The sequence below is a fragment of the Babylonia areolata genome, chromosome 4 (assembly GCF_041734735.1).
Source record: "Babylonia areolata isolate BAREFJ2019XMU chromosome 4, ASM4173473v1, whole genome shotgun sequence".
In the NCBI taxonomy this organism is placed as follows: Eukaryota; Metazoa; Mollusca; class Gastropoda; order Neogastropoda; family Buccinidae; genus Babylonia; species Babylonia areolata.
In genome coordinates, this window is record NC_134879.1 from 30523391 (window position 1) to 30541103 (window position 17713).

The 17713-nt window shown below is 43.6% G+C and overlaps 1 protein-coding gene across 1 annotated transcript in view; it reads left to right on the top strand.

Moving 5' to 3' along the window:
* Positions 1 to 10545, top strand: part of LOC143281039 (uncharacterized) — a 170829-nt gene extending 160284 nt beyond the window's left edge. Inside the window, exons 13-17 of the mRNA XM_076585942.1 lie at positions 3956 to 4092; positions 4913 to 5074; positions 6072 to 6274; positions 6986 to 7099; positions 8479 to 10545. Coding sequence (XP_076442057.1) covers positions 3956 to 4092; positions 4913 to 5074; positions 6072 to 6274; positions 6986 to 7099; positions 8479 to 8664 — 802 coding nt within the window. The 3' untranslated portion in view covers positions 8665 to 10545. The remainder of the gene's footprint in view (positions 1 to 3955; positions 4093 to 4912; positions 5075 to 6071; positions 6275 to 6985; positions 7100 to 8478) is intronic.
* The last annotated feature ends 7168 nt before the right edge of the window (positions 10546 to 17713 follow it).

The window sequence follows — 17713 nt, forward strand, 5'->3', positions numbered from 1 at the left end:
AAAAAAAAAAAGAAAAGAAATACCCCCAAAAAATTATAATGGTGAGAAAAACATTAAAAAATTTAAAAAGAAGCAGGGTACAAGGACTGATACATATCACAGTAATTGTCTGATGAAACGTTCTGCCCCTGTCCTTATGATCTTTTATCTTTCACTTTCTCTCTGTCTTTGCCTGTGTCTGTTTATCTGTTAGTAAACCCCTCCCTCCCTCCTCAGTTCTAAACTCCCCCTCTCCCCCTCGCCCTCCCCTTCCCCCTCCTGTCCCTTTCCTGGCCAGAGGGAGGTGGAGGTGTAATTCCCACCAGGAGGGGATGAAGGGCTGACCAGAAGGTGGTGGTATAATTCCCACCAGGAGGGGATGAAAGATGGGCTGTGGCCAGAGGGAGGTGGTGGTGTAATTCCCACCAGGAGGGGATGAAAGATGGGCTGACCAGAGGGAGGTGGTGGTGTAATTCCCACCAGGAGGGGATGAAAGATGGGCTGTGGCCAGAGGGAGGTGGTGGTGTAATTCCCACCAGGAGGGGATGAAAGATGGGCTGACCAGAGGGAGGTGGTGGTGTAATTCCCACCAGGAGGGGATGAAAGATGGGCTGTGGCCAGAGGGAGGTGGAGGTGTAATTCCCACCAGGAGGGGATGAAAGGTGGGCTGACCAGAAGGAGGTGGTGGTGTAATTCCCACAAGGAGGGGATGAAAGATGGGCTGGCCAGAGGGAGGTGGAGGTGTAAATCCCACCAGGAGGGGATGAAAGATGGGCTGTGGCCAGAGGGAGGTGGAGGTGTAATTCCCACCAGGAGGGGATGAAGACCAGAGGGAGGTGGTGGTGTAATTCCCACCAGGAGGGGATGAAGACCAGAGGGAGGTGGTGGTGTAATTCCCACCAGGAGGGGATGAAAGATGGGCTGTGGCCAGAGGGAGGTGGTGGTGTAATTCCCACCAGGAGGGGATGAAAGATGGGCTGACCAGAGGGAGGTGGTGGTGTAATTCCCACCAGGAGGGGATGAAAGATGGGCTGACCAGAGGGAGGTGGAGGTGTAACTCCCACCAGGAGGGGATGAAAGATGGGCTGGCTAGAGAGGGTGGTAGCTGGTTGGCTGGATGCCAAACAAGTAATTAGGAGAAAGTTCCGCTCTGTGTGTGTGTGTTTGTGTGTGTGTGTGTGTGTGTGTGTGTGTGTTGTATGCATGTGCATATTTTCAAGTGAGTCTGTGTGTATGTGTGTGTGCACATGCGTGCGTGTGTGTGTATGTGTGTGTGCACATGCGTGCGTGCATGTGTGTGTTTGTATACATGTGCATACACACAAATGAGTGTGTGTGTGTGTGCGCGAATGCACATCTGCGTGCATGTGTGTGTGTGTTTTTATATACTTGTGCATATACACAAGGGAGTGTGTGTGTGTGTTTGTATATTTCTGCATGTACACAGTGTATGTATGTGTGTTTGTGTGTGTGTGTATGTGTTTGCATGCACACAGGTTCATAATGCTTTCTATGAGTGAATAAAGCACACAGGGAACAGACCGAAAAAAAACCCAACATGTACTGATGTAGGAAGCTCACCATGCATTGACTGAGTACTGGTGTGGGGAACTGGGGGGCGGTTAGGATAAGGGGGGGGGAGGATGAGAGCCGATGATCCATGGCCAGCAGCTAGTGTACGCAGGTGGGAATGACTGCTGCCCCACAGCGACTACAGGTGGGACAGATGTTGTGTCTGCCTGTATCACTGTGATGGATGGATCCACCACCCACGTACACCCCCACCCCCCAATGGCTTATGAGGTGTCACTGTGTGGAAATCTGATTTAAATAAAATATTTATATAAAAAAAAAAAAGAAAAAAAAAAAAGAGAAAGACGACCCCAATGCTTATGAATGCAGCCAGTGTCACAACCCTTAAACATGATGATGACATTGGTGAGTTTGGCTGATACACCTTTGGCCTGGTGGAGGTGTTGTGTTTGATATACCTTTAGCCTGATGGAGGTGTGGTGTCTGAAACACCTTTAGCCTGATGGAGGTGTAGTGTCTGATACACCTTTAGCCTGATGGAGGTGTGATGTCTGATACACCTTTAGCCTGATGGAGGTGTGGTGTCTGATACACCTTTAGCCTGATGGAGGTGTGTAGTGTCTGATACACCTTTAGCCTGATGGAGGTGTGTAGTGTCTGATACACCTTTAGCCTGATGGAGGTGCAGTAGCCTGATGGAGGTGCAGTGTCTGATACACCTTTAGCCTGATGGAGGTGCAGTAGCCTGATGGAGGTGTGGTGTCTGATACACCTTTAGCCTGATGGAGGTGTGGTGTCTGATACACCTTTAGCCTGATGGAGGTGTGCAGTGTCTGATACACCTTTAGCCTGATGGAGGTGCAGTGTCTGATACACCTTTAGCCTGATGGAGGTGCAGTAGCCTGATGGAGGTACGGTGTCTGATACACCTTTAGCCTGATGGAGGTGCAGTAGCCTGATGGAGGTACAGTGTCTGATACACCTTTAGCCTGATGGAGGTGTAGTGTCTGATACACCTTTAGCCTGATGGAGGTGTAGTGTCTGATACACCTTTAGCCTGATGGAGGTGTGTAGTGTCTGATACACCTTTAGCCTGATGGAGGTGAGTGTCTGATACACCTTTAGCCTGATGGAGGTGTGGTGTCTGATACACTTTTAGCCTGATGAAGGTGCAGTGTCTGATACACCTTCAGCCTGATGGAGGCACAGTGTCTGATACACCTTTAGCCTGATGGAGGTGCAGTGTCTGATACACCTTTAGCCTGATGGAGGTGCAGTGTCTGATACACCTTTAGCCTGATGGAGGTACAGTGTCTGATACACCTTTAGCCTGATGGAGGTGCAGTGGCTGATACACCTTTAGCCTGATGGAGGTGCAGTGTCTGATACACCTTTAGCCTGATGGAGGTGCAGTGTCTGATACACCTTTAGCCTGATGGAGGTACAGTGTCTGATACACCTTGAGCCTGATGGAGGCACAGTATCTGATACACCTTTAGCCTGATGGAGGTGTGGTGTCTGATACACCTTTAGCCTGATGGAGGTGCAGTGTCTGATACACCTTTGGCCTGATGGAGGTGCAGTGTCTGATACACCTTTGGCCTGATGGAGGTGCAGTGTCTGATACACCTTTAGCCTGATGGAGGCACGGTGTCTGATACACCTTTAGCCTGATGGAGGTGCGTGTCTGATACACCTTTAGCCTGATGGAGGCACAGTGTCTGATACACCTTCAGCCTGATGGAGGTACAGTGTCTGATACACCTTTAGCCTGATGGAGGTGTGGTGTCTGATACACCTTTAGCCTGATGGAGGTACAGTGTCTGATACACCTTTAGCCTGATGGAGGTGTGGTGTCTGATACACCTTTAGCCTGATGGAGGCACAGTGTCTGATACACCTTTAGCCTGATGGAGGTGCAGTGTCTGATACACCTTTAGCCTCATGGAGGTGTGGTGTCTGATACACCTTTAGCCTGATGGAGGCACAGTGTCTGATACACCTTTAGCCTGATGGAGGTACAGTGTCTGATACATCTGCAGGAGAATGAATGAGAAGTGCAAAGCAGAAACGTGCATGGAGAATGCATTCATATGTATATGCATAAACATGTATGGGTATCCATGGATGCGCATATGTACAGAGCATGCATGCAAAAGAGTGCACACACGTGTGCATGCACACACACACACACACACACACACACCACATATGCACATACGCATATACCACACCACACCACACCACAAACACACACACACACACACACACACACATATATATACACACACCACACACATGCACACACGCATATAACGCTCCACGCCACACACACACACACACACACACACACACACACACACACACACGTCCCCCAAACACACACACACAGAGGCCAGCAGCCCCACAGATGAGCACACAGCGTTCCATGATGCTGTTTCAGGAGGGAGACAGTGAAGCAACAGCTGACGGCAGAAGGCAAGGAGAACAAGAAGAGGAGCCGCATGTGTGCCTGTGGACGCAAGGAGAGGAAGAAGAAGAAGAAGAAAAAGGCTCTCTACAATGGAGGGCTGGGAGAAGGTGAGAGAAACTTCTTTTTTTTCTATACTTGTTTATTTTTATTCATTCATTTATTCATTTGATACATTTTTAGACATTTTTTTTGTATTCAGGTCCATGGTGTGCATTATGCTTGATCAACAGTCAAACGGATATGTTTTAGTAGAGAAAAGATGAAAGATTGGCCTGAAAGAATTGTGCTAAAAGCAGCTCAAAAGGTGATACTGGAGCTCTAGGGCAGCTGGCTGGGTGTGGAGAAGACAGTTCTGTTCATTGTCAGATGTCGACTGACTGACTGACAGCAGATACTGTGAAGAAGAAAGAGCAAACTTTCATTTGAATCACAGATTTATTATACTGAGGGAGGCTACTTACCACAGCTACTTTTGATTTCTCCACTTGGGCGGAGTAGTATTTTGCACTGGGCAGGAATCAGACCCCTAACACAGTCTGCAGCAGTGAGTCTCTCTAAATGATAGGTTAACTCTTTCACCACCAATTTTCTGTGTGAAAAACACTCACCAGCGCCAAATGTTTGAAGCTCTTAGTCACAGGTTTCAACTCATGTTCAAACAATACAGTGGATTTGTTCACTTCAAACTTGGTCAGGGGGTGAAAGTTTTTGGGTTTTTTTGTTGCACAGGAAACTGGCTGCAGCTGTCAAGTTTTGTTACATTGTGAAAAATGATTCTTTTATAGTTTTAATCAGCTCCATTGATGTTGACTAAATTTGCCTGTGGCAGTGCACTGCCTTTTTAACGAAAGTCACCTGTGGCGGTGATGGAGTGTAACATTATTTTTTGGGAAAAATGTCCCATTAATGTAGAAGTTTTGTTTTCAGAAACAGACGAGATTCTGACCTACGAGGAGGTGACCCGGTATTACCCACAGCCTAACCGCAAGCGGCCCATCGTACTGGTTGGTCCTCCCGACATCGGACGTCAGGAGCTGAGAGAACGCATCATGGAGTCAGATTTTGACCGCTTCGCCGCGGCTGTACCTCGTGAGTTGTCCAGTCATCATGCTGTGGTTTGTGTTGTCGTTGGTGGTGGTTCTGACATGCCTACCACTCCAGAGTAGTCGTTTTTGTTAAGGGAATGCATAAAAAGCAATGACTGTTCTGAATGCTACTGCCACAGATGTCTTGTGGGGAAAAACAACAACATAGAAACAAATGGCTTGCCTGTTTTCATGGATGGACCTTATGAGGGATGGGAAGTAACTTGAATTTGGTAACTGGCTACAGAAGAGCTGATGTTGAGAAAAAGCGTGCTCAGCTGAAAATACGACAGGCTGTCACAAGCAAACATGTGAGACCGATAAAGAAGATGGAGAAGGAACCCTTGCTGAAAAAAAAAGAAGAAGTAAAATTGGGGTCACCAAATTTCAGGAAAGAATACAATGTAAGGTATTCACAAGGACAGAAAAAGGCAAAAACTTTGATTGTACACTCTCCTATAGTGCCAGTCCTCCATCAGTCATGGTGGCCGTGATGTTTGTTGTGGTCACTTTGAATCGAAAAAGAATATAGTGTGTAAAACTGTTCCTTCAGGCTTCAGGAATGGAAGATGGCTGCCAGAAAAGTGGACGCTACAGACATAAACTGAAGGGAGGTAATATACTAAGGGAGGCTACTAGCTGCAGCTGCTTTGGACTTTTCTGCTAGGGAAAAGGTAGTGTTTAGCACAGGACGGAAAACATACCTCTGCTGGAATCTACACCAGTGGGTCATATTGTCATCAATAATGAGGTGGGAGTGATTCACTGATAAGCGCTTTGACTGGTCTCTGCACAAGATAGATTAAACGTAATTCTAGGGGGGAAAAAAGATCCTTTTGTCTCTAACCAGTGGGTCATGGTCAGTTAGATCAGACATACTTCTATGGGGAAAAAATCCTTTTGTCTGTTAAGTCTAACTACATTGAAACAATTTTTAGTCCATGAAGATTATGTATTAAAATCTATTTTTTAAGTAAGAAATTGTTTGACGTGTTCGACAGACACAAGCCGACCCCCGCAGGCAGGTGAGCACCACGGAAAGGACTACTTCTTCATCTCGCGCACGGCCTTCGAGTCTGACATGCAGAACGGGAAGTTCATTGAGTACGGCGAGTTCCAGAGCAACCTGTACGGCACTAGCATGGAGGCGGTGCGGCAGGTGATCAGCCAGGGCCGCATCTGTATCCTGAACCTGGGCCCTGAGGTCAGTGAGTCACCCCCACCTCGCTCTGTGCACACTGTCTTTATGATAAAAGTGTTTATGTAGCGCTGAATCTTGTGCAGAGACCAGTCCAAGCGCTTGTCAGTGAGTCACCCCCACCTAGCTCTGTGCACACTGTCTTTATGATAAAAGTGTTTATGTAGCGCTGAATCTTGTGCAGAGACCAGTCCAAGCGCTTGTCAGTGAGTCACCCCCACCTCACTCTGTGCACACTGTCTTTATGATAAAAGTGTTTATGTTGTGCTGAATCTTGTGCAGAGACCAGTCCAAGCGCTTGTCAGTGAGTCACCCCCACCTAGCTCTGTGCACACTGTCTTTATGATAAAAGTGTTTATGTTGTGCTGAATCTTGTGCAGAGACCAGTCCAAGCGCTTGTCAGTGAGTCACCCCCACCTAGCTCTGTGTACACTGTCTTTATGATAAAAGTGTTTATGTTGTGCTGAATCTTTTGCAGAGACCAGTCAAGTACCACACACACACACACACACACACAGAGAGTCACAAACACACACACACACTTGCACACACACACACACACACACACACACACACACACACACATTTACACACACACACACACTTACACACACACACACACACACTTACACACACACACACACACACACACACACACACACAGTTCTGTGTCTTTCAAAATGGAAGAAAAGCAGACAGGGATGTGTATTGTTGCAGTCACTGAAGATGATGAGGGACACGGACCTCAAGCCCTACATCATTTTCATCAGTCCTCCCAACATGGAGAAGCTGCGGCAGCTACAGATGGCGCTGGGCAAACCTCGACCCACGGTGAGCGCTGTTCGCCTGTCACTCACTTTGCTGTTGTCACTGGATTGTACGGACGGTGCTTCAATCACAAGTGTTTTTTTTTCTTGTCCCACATCATCTGCATTATTTCAACCATCACCCCCGTCCCCCACACATTCACCCACTACCCCTCCTCCTCCTCCTCCTCTCTCTTTCCCCCACCACCCTGTCCCCACCTAGGTAGATAGGCGGGAAAGAAAAGCTTTGTTGATGTCTGTTGAGGTGTTTTTTTCAGTTTCTCCAACTGTCTTTTTGTCTCTTGTATTTGAAACGCTCGCCTCTGATTCTCCCAGTCTCCACTGTTCACTTCTTGTCACTGTTTCTGTGCACACGTGATGACTTTGTCGTGACGCATGTTGTCACACGTGATGACATTGTCATAACGCATGTTATCACACATGATGACTTTGTCGTGACACATGTTGTCACACATGATGACTTTGTCATGACACATGTTGTGACACGTGATGACTTTGTCATGATGCATGTTGTGACATGTGATGACATTGTTGTGACACATGTTGTGACATTGATGACTTTGTCGTGACACATGTTGTGACATGTGATGACATTGTTGTGACACATGTTGTCACATATGATGACATTGTCGTGACGCATGTTATGACACATGATGACTTTGTCGTGATGCATGTTGTGACACGTGATGACTTTGTCGTGACACATGTTGTCACACATGATGACTTTGTCGTGACACATGTTGTGATACGTGATGACTTTGTCATGATGCATGTTGTGACACGTGATGACATTGTTGTGACACATGTTGTGACACATGATGACTTTGTCATGACACATGTTGTGACACATGATGACATTGTCATGACACATGTTGTGACACGTGATGACTTTGTTGTGAGGCATGTTGTGACACATGATGACTTTGTTGTGACGCATGTTGTGACACATGATGACTTTGTCGTGACGCATGTTGGGACATGTGATGACTTTGTTGTGACGCATGTTGTGACACGTGATGACATTGTCATGACACATGTTGTCACACGTAATGACATTGTCGTGACGCATGTTCTCACACATGACGACTTTGTCGTGACGCATGTTGTCACACATGATGACTTTGTCATGACACATGATGACTTTGTCGTAACACATGTTGTGACACGTGATGACTTTTATGACACATGTTGTGACACATGCTGACTTTGTCGTGACGCATGTTGTGACACGTGATGACTTTGTCATGACACATGTTGTCACATGTGATGACATTGTTTTGACCCATGTTGTGACACGTGATGACTTTGTCATGACACATGTTGTCACACATGATGACATTGTCATGACGCATGTTGTGACACGTGACGTCGCTGTGTTGGCAGGACGACCAGCTGAAGGAGGTGATAGAGAGGGGCAGGGAGATGGAGGAGGCCTTCAGTCATTACTTTGACTACATCATCGTCAACATGGACCTGGACCGGTCCTACCAGGAACTGCTGCAGGAGATCAACCGCATCGAGGTGGAACCTCAGTGGGTGCCCGTCGTTTGGGTCAACAACTACATGTGATTTCCCCCTTCGCGTGTCTTCCTCAGCCAGCAAAACCTCCGTGGTTGTTGACAGTCAGAGCCAGGTGTCCCTGATATGTATTGAATGGAATGAATGTGGGATTCTGTAACTAGCGATGATGATACGCTGCAAGCAGTTTGTGTGTGTGTGTGTGTGTGTGTGTGTGCGTGCGTGTGTAAGTTTGAGGATGTGATTCCATCAACACAGCTTTGACAGCAAACACCTGGATCACCTGATTCTGTGCTGACAGCAACTTTCCTTCATATCATTCATCAGTGTGATTTATAAACTGCTGCAGCCTGAGCTGCCATGAGGGGTGATATCAATTCATGTTCCCTGTGAGTTGTCCTTGCTGCGGACAGCAGTGTGTGACCGGGTGAAAACACGTACAGCAAAGTTTGGCTTTCAGAACAGGTCCGTGAACTTTGTTCTATGATCCGTGATTGTCGCAGGTCTTGCAGAAGTGACGAACAGTCAAGAGGCGTAGTGTACCCAACAAATGTGTGGCAGTCATCAGCAGTAGTACTGTCACTAGTGGTGGATTAAGTGGGAACAACAAGCTGCAGTGTTATGGCCAGTCTCCTTCAGTGTGACGCGAGAAACAGGTGTGCTTTAAGTGGATACCTGTAAAAAGAAGAAAAGAAAAAGACTTTCTTTTTCTTCCTTCTCCATAAGGAGGTCTGTGAGTGTTATCATGGGTGGCACAACAGTTAGTGGATTTGATTTTATTTTTTAAACAGTCAGGATACTTGGTCTGTATACATCAGTGGATGAGGAAGACCATGTTTGTATCTGAATGCCAAGTCTTTGGGTTTTTATTAAATGTGTTGTGCAGAGAGACAGCTCGTCATAGCCCAGGATGCCAGACATGTTTGTGAACTGGATGTGACAGAACAGAAAACAGAAGAAGGAATAGAGACACAAGGTCACCAGGAACAGTGCCAGACACAAGGTCACCAGGAACAGTGCCAGCAAGTGTGAAAGGAAGTGATTGTGGAATTATATACGCATTGAACTGCCTGTGGGCACCAAAGGATCTGCTGGTGGGCCCATATATATCACAGACTGATATTCAGCTGGAATGAAGGGGATGAATAAAGTCAAGGAACAGTTCTTGATTTCAAGACTGGAATGTGTAATTTAATGGCATGTGTGTGTGCGTGCATGCATGTGTGTGTATGTGTGTGTGTGTGTGTTTATGGGAGCATACATATGTTAACGTTATGACAATCAGCATACCAGATGTGAACAGAACAGTTTCCATGCAGGTACAGGTTTGCTGTCAACATGTGCACAGATTTGAAAGGCTAGTGTTCAGAAGGATTGATAACTACTGCACAGCTGGTCTGTTGAGAACAAGGTTGTGAAACTGTGTGTTAGTTTATCATTTACCAGACAAGCACTAATAAAGCAACTCAAAGAGAGAGAAAAATTTATCCAAGTGAAAAAAAAAAAAGTTGAATGACGTGTTCAGTGTATTTTGTTTATTTCAGATACTTCCTTCTTTTCCTTAACCATTTATCATTTTCAGATTTATCCAACTTGTCCAAGTAAAATTTGGTTTCATGTGACCTGCAAGTGGGGGATTTTTCAGTGAATTTTTTCATAAGAAATTGCTGACATCAGACCCTAAAAAAAAAAAAGAAAGAAAAAAGTACACGTACAATGCCTCAGTGCTATTATCATTACTGCCCGTTACGGCCTCTGGCACACGGGGCAGCAACAGAGATCTGCCACTCTTTCTGTTCTGGGCCAGTCTCTGAATGGGAGGCCAGGTGTGCTTCAGGGTCTTCAGTTCTCCTTCCACTGTTCTGCACCAGGTGTTCTTTGGCCTTCCTCTCTGGCCCCTACCTTCTGGTGTCCAGTGAAGGGCTGTCCGGGGGATGTTATCTTGCTCTCTGCTCATCAGTGTGTTGGGGGGTCAGAGTGCACCTGACGTCAGCGTAGCATGTTCTTCCAACAGTGACTATTGTGTTGACAGGACAACTGCCGCTGGTGACATTGAAAACAGCTGACTGGTATCCCATGTAGACAGTGAACAACATGTAGTGCTCACACCCCATGTAGACAGTGAACAACATGTAGTGCTCACACCCCATGTAGACAGTGAACAACATGTAGTGCTCACACCCCATGTAGACAGTGAACAACATGTAATGCTCACACCCCATGTAGACAGTGAACAACATGTAGTGCTCACACCCCATGTAGACAGTGAACAACGTGTAGTGCTCACACCCCATGTAGACAGTGAACAACATGTAACGCTCACACCCCATGTAGACAGTGAACAACATGTAGTGCTCACACCCCATGTAGACAGTGAACATGTAGTGCTCACACCCCATGTAGACAGTGAACAACATGTAGTGCTCACACCCCATGTAGACAGTGAACATGTAGTGCTCACACCCCATGTAGACAGTGAACAACATGTAGTGCTTACACCCCATGTAGACAGTGAACAACATGTAGTGCTCACACCCCATGTAGACAGTGAACATGTAACGCTCACACCCCATGTAGACAGTGAACATGTAGTGCTCACACCCCATGTAGACAGTGAACATGTAGTGCTCACACCCCATGTAGACAGTGAACAACATGTAGTGCTCACACCCCATGTAGACAGTGAACATGTAGTGCTCACACCCCATGTAGACAGTGAACAACATGTAGTGCTCACACCCCATGTAGACAGTGAACAACATGTAACGCTCACACCCCATGTAGACAGTGAACAACATGTAGTGCTCACACCCCATGTAGACAGTGAACAACATGTAGTGCTCACACCCCATGTAGACAGTGAACAACATGTAGTGCTCACACCCCATGTAGACAGTGAACAAGATGTAATGCTCTCACCCCATGTAGACAGTGAACATGTAGTGCTCACACCCCATGTAGAGAGTGAACAACATGTAACGCTCACACCCCATGTAGACCAGTGAACAACATGTAGTGCTCACACCCCATGTAGACAGTGAACAACATGTAGTGCTCACACCCCATGTAGACAGTGAACAACATGTAATGCTCACACCCCATGTAGACAGTGAACAACATGTAATGCTCACACCCCATGTAGACAGTGAACAACATGTAGTGCTCACACCCCATGTAGACAGTGAACAACATGTAGTGCTCACACCCCATGTAGACAGTGAACAACATGTAGTGCTCACACCCCATGTAGACAGTGAACAACATGTAATGCTCACACCCCATGTAGACAGTGAACAACATGTAGTGCTCTCACCTTGCAGAAAAGTAAGAAGTGTGCAGGTGTTTAGACATGACTGTTCCCCACGTCTGTTGAAAGAGGAAAGGCTGCAGACCTCTGGCAGTGGGTCATGCTCTTTTTCAGTCAGAAGAAGAAAAAGTCAGACAGGATGTATGAGAACATGTGTATTGTGATGTGTATTTATGTATTGTTGAATGTTTCATACTATGCAGACTGTGAATGTAGTTAAAACTAATAAGAGCGTAAGTAGTGGATTTGAATGAACATGAAATGATTTTTTGCATTCTCTCATTGTGGTGTGCCAAAAGCATTACTATTAGTCGCATAAATGATAAATTTATATTTCATGCAACGCTTCCTGGATACAATTTTAACAACCTTGTCACTGTGTTCCTTTATTTAAATTTTCCAGCTTCCGTTAAGATGTGGATGACTGTACATTTTGCATCAACAGTTGGAGGTATGAACACTGTTGTAAGTTTGAAGAACTGGCAATTTGGTGTTATATACTGTACCATGTCAAGCTGATGCAAACTAGGCCTTTCTGTTTGCTCCTCTTGGCAACTCAGCGATAAGATGTCTCACAAATAGTCTGCAGTCTGCTAGCTAATCAAATGCCATTTTCCGGCTGGGGCTAATTAGATTTCTCATCCTAGTTGAATGACCCCTTTCCAGAGCAGGAAAAGATACAGTGAATACAAGCTTTGTGGTCACTTCTCTCCCCTGGCCCTGATGACATTGAACATGCAATGTGAAGTTGTGAGTCCAAAAATTATTTTGCAAACTTGAATAAATTTGTTACACTTTGAATGTGGTAAGCTTATTTGCACCTGTATACTCCGTGTTCAAACTCTTGAGCACATGACTAGAATGCCCAATTTTTTGTGTAGCGTTGTACAAAAGTTTGAATCGTTGCTTATTTCATTTTGATGATGGGTGACTTACTGAAAATGAGGCAGCAAAACACACTGTGGAAATAATCATTGTAATATCAGTGAAAACCTGGTGTCTGTAGATTTCTACTGATGATTTTTTGTTGATCAAATTTGTTTCTCATCTGTGTGTGGATAATTGTTAGGTTTAACATTGACCCTTCATCATGTTCAGTTTGACATTGACCCTTCATCAGATTTTGGCGCCAGCATGGCATTTCATGATTTATGCAGCAGCCTGGAAGAGCACCAGTGTTGTGTTTCTGCACTGTATGGTTTGAGGGAGAAACTGCCTTTTTAACTTTGTCAGAGAACAAGGATGCCTTTTCTGAACATGTGACAGAGAGAGAGAGATACCCCAGTCTTGGATCAGCGCCATATTTTGTTTGTTTTCAAAGTGGTCTTACAACAAAACAAACCAGTGATCGTGTTGCTGTTCGGCTGTCAGTAAAACAGCTGGTGATGACAGTAGTTGGTTTTCCAAACAGCTGACTCAGTAAATATTGATCTTCACTTGGCTACAAAGAAAGCATGATCAGCCTTCAATAAAAAGATCTGTATTTTACTAAATTTTCTAGTACTATACTGGAAATGTTGGGAGTTCACTTCAAGTGAAGTCACTTAATAATTGGAAATAAAATCCTGTTAACTATAACAGTTTACTGTATTTGCCTTTCAGATGCATTTTCAAATGCCTTATCTTTTGTCTGTCTGCATAAAAGAGACCATTGATGAAACTTTCCTTGATTCAGCTGACAAAAATACAAACAAATAAGTACTAGAAAAACAATAAAGCAAAAAACAAAACATTTGGGACTGAGAAGCAGGACATGTTTTTCATATTTATAATGTCTTGCTGTCAGTCTTGCATGGAAAGGAACAAAGTGAACAGATCACTCACTCCACAGTTTGGGATGGGAGACAAGTGATATTATGGGACATAATTCATGGTAGTTGAGGTTCTGTTATGGGTGTTTGGTTTTTTTTATCTTAAAAAAACAACAACAACAAACCAACTTTAGTGACCTGCAGAGGATTTGTGGTAAGACATATCTGTGTTATGTTTGTGGAATGAATTGTTAAATTCTGAGGTGGCTGTACTTGTGTGGATTGGTTCTTTTACATGATGGCTTTATGGGCTTTGGTTTGTTTGAACCGATACTTTTATAGCATCATTTTATCCAGAAGAAAACTTGGTCATTGTGGTAACTTGGTTATGCTTGTGGTTTCCGGTAGTATAGATCAATGAAGAAATGCTTTGTGATGATAGCATATATGTACATACACACACATGGTTATGAAGGGCAATCAGTGTTAGTTAGTAATGGCTAAGAAACAGGTGCAAACAGTTGTTTTTTTGTTTTTTTAAAATATTTTTTGTGATATAATTGACAGTAAGGTCAAACATGAACAGTACACTAAATTCGAAAAAACAAACAAACAAAAAACCAGAAGAGAGAATTGCATTTAAATCTGATTTTGTACGTGACCAGTAGAACTGTAACTGTGTTAGTCCATGTTATAGACAAAGAACTAAACTGCAATTATATGTGTTTGCATGTTAAGATTATTTTCTGCATTAAAGTATAGCCAATAACCAAGTTTCTACAAGCTTTATATTTCAGTTTATACACATATGTATTTTTCCCCTAAATGATTTAAATCAAAATAAAAACACTTATGCGCAATGCATATCTTGACTGTTCCTTTATAAAAATGAAATAGCATTTTCAAATAGAAATATAACACTTTCATGTTTGCATTTCCGAAGGTTAGCTAATATTATCTGATCCACATTATCTCCTTTGGTGGAAGTGCGGAACTTTTTTTTTTCCTTGCTTTGCTGCCAAGTGGTTTATAAATGTGCTGTTGTGATGGCATAACACTCCCAAGATACACCCACTTTTTGTGGAGTCAGTGACTCTGACATGTTTTTCCCTCTTCAAAATATGTGTGCATTTACTTGCAATGGCCCCCTCTGCCCCTGCCTCTGAGTGGGTAGCACTTTCCATTGTTGTCTGGAAAGGAAGACAAATCCCATTCCATGTGTGTTTTATTTTTTTAGAATAAATTATTGATTTTTTTTCTGGTTGTGCATTTTGTGTTGTGATTTGGGTTGTGTATACAAAGTTCTTTCATCTTCCACTCCCTTTTTTTTATGTTGTTTTTTAAATAGTAATTTTGCATTCATATCAGGTGGTGAGGAGACAAGGAGTGTTGCAAGCTCTGTCCTTTTTCAGATCAGTATTTATACAGTATGCAACTCGTGCAGATATGGCTTGAGTAACAGTGGGTTGATACTTTTTTTTTAGTTATTCAGAATACTTTTAAAACTAAAGGTTCTCAGAAAATTGGGTCGATTCAGTGTGCATAAACATTCATCTGTGTAATGGTGTTTGCATTATATATATATATATATATATATAATGTGTGTACAAGCACAAGTGTGTGAAAATGAGAGACTTGACTGTAAAATGTGATAATTCATGAATAGTGTGGTGTTCAATGTGCTGCATTCTCCTTGAGCCAGAGGTTTGTCCAGCAGCTGTACATGTCACTAACTTGTACAAAATAGTGCTCTAACTTTTATATATAATGGGCAGGGAACATTGGTGAGAGGGTTATTGGAGGTGGCTGGGGTATGGGGGGCAGGGCCGGAGGGGGGGGGGGGGGGGGTCGTTTGTGTGTTGTTCAAATGGACAGAGGAAGTGCAAAAGATCTTCATTTAAAATTGTTTGGAACGAGTTCGATGAATGCTAAGGTTTCCAAATGTGTTCAAAACAGAGTGGTTGTGCTGATCATATCAACGTAGATTGCTTAGTTTTTTGCCATGGTCTTTGAAAATGAATCAGATTTAGGATTGGAAAGTAGAAACCAGACTGTTTCAGCATGTACCTCTGCCTGCAATACTCACAATACTTGATGGATTGTGTTTCCAGCACAAAGCCATGGTCAGTTCACTTCAGCCATACTGTACAGAATGTAGTTGTTGGGTGAGTGTGTGTTTGAGTTTGTATACGTCACATTATGTGCTGTCAGTGTTTGTGTGTTGTGTGTGTGTGTGTGTGTGTGGGACATACGCTTCATCCATGAACTGCATATATACATCTGACCCATTGTTGCCTGTCTTTTATAATTAAACACTGTGGGAGTATATGTCTTGTGTGTGTATGAGAGATCGAGAGAGATACAGAGATTCCATACTTAACGTTTTTTTCTCGTTGCTTTTTGTTTCTTATTCCACGTGATTGCGTTTCATCATGTTTACTGGAGTAGGACTTGGGTGTTCAGTTTTGTTTAGTGAACAGTATTTAAAAACTCACAAATCATATCATCCTGATGTTTAAATGTGAGTAAAACTTTGATTAAACCTGGCCTTTATACATTGTGCTTTAAAATTTCCAAACATTTAGGTAACAAATGTAACGAATGAAGATTAGTACTTTCATTTTTTCTGAGCATAATAGAATTTTATTCCTATCATGTAGACAAAGGTGTTATCATTTACATTGTACAAAGTAACAGCAGGTAAAGATAAACAACTGATATATTTTCATGACAGGGCAGGGGAAAAGGGGTGGAGACTCAAAGAACTTAATGTTAGACCTCTGGTCTGTTAATATATTTGAGGTACACATGCACCCACATAACCACAGAAAGAAAAGACTGAGTAAATAATTGAAATAGTATCAGATGTTTTAACCCTTTGAGCCCCAAGGAAGTTCACAGCCATGACAGGCTTCCATGCCATATTGATGCAGAAAAAACGGAAAAACTTAAACTGTTTTTCATCCGAATTACTTGCGGACAAATCCGGAAATACTGTAGAAGTTAGTTCCCTTTGCTTGTTTACACATGTGTAGGAACACAAAAAAAAGTTCTTATGAGATGAATGACACCTGAGCATTGGTCAGGCACAGGTCGCCATGATTTAACAGTGCATAAAGAAGGAGGGTGAGGAGAGAGAGAGAGTGGTGAGGTTTCAGGAACTCCCAAACCACAGGGCAATGCTGGACTGATACATTATGAGAGCAGGGGCACTGACAACCCTTTGTGTCTTAGTTCCAGTCCTGGCCTCTGTTGACATGACAAATCTCCTCACATGGAAGGACTGCACACCATGTGGTTTTAAAGGCTGCAAAACAGTGAAAGTTAATCGAGTCATTTTATGATGGAAGGAATTCATTTTGGTTTGTGGGGGGTTGGGGGGTGGGAGGGGCGGTGGCATGGGGGGTGGGAGTTCGAACTGTGAACAACTATAATGAATCCTTCATTGGTGGAGGTGGTGGTGGTGATGATTTGTGTGTGTGTGTGTGTGTGTGTGTGTGTGTGTGTGTTGTGGACAGGGATTAAAGTGGAAAAGATTATGAGGACATGAATAAACTCTGGTTCAATCAGTACATGTGCTGTGACTATGATGTATTGACTGGTGAATAGGATGGTGGTTATGTATAAATTCATGTAATGATTCCATCCTCTGAGAACGTTCAAAAGACTATTTTTCTTTTGTTTTCCTGAAGAATGTACATATATGTACATGTTACTGTATACATATTCACACACCCTACTGGTTTTGCTTCTACAGTGGAATTCTTTGCTTCAAGTCAGATTTAAAATAATGTTCATGTTGTCTTGGTCTGGTGACTGACTGGTGCCCTCTTGTGACACCTCTCCTGTTGGTACTTTGTAACGTGGTTTCCTGGTCAGAATACCCCTCTGCCTTCTTCACTTGAAACATACATGTTTGCATTTCCGAAGGTTATATATACATGTTATATATTTACGCATTTGGTTTATTTCCTCAGTGTTGTGAGTGATTTTTGAAAGGCTGTATGGTGTCAAGATGTTTGATTCATAATGACTCAATACA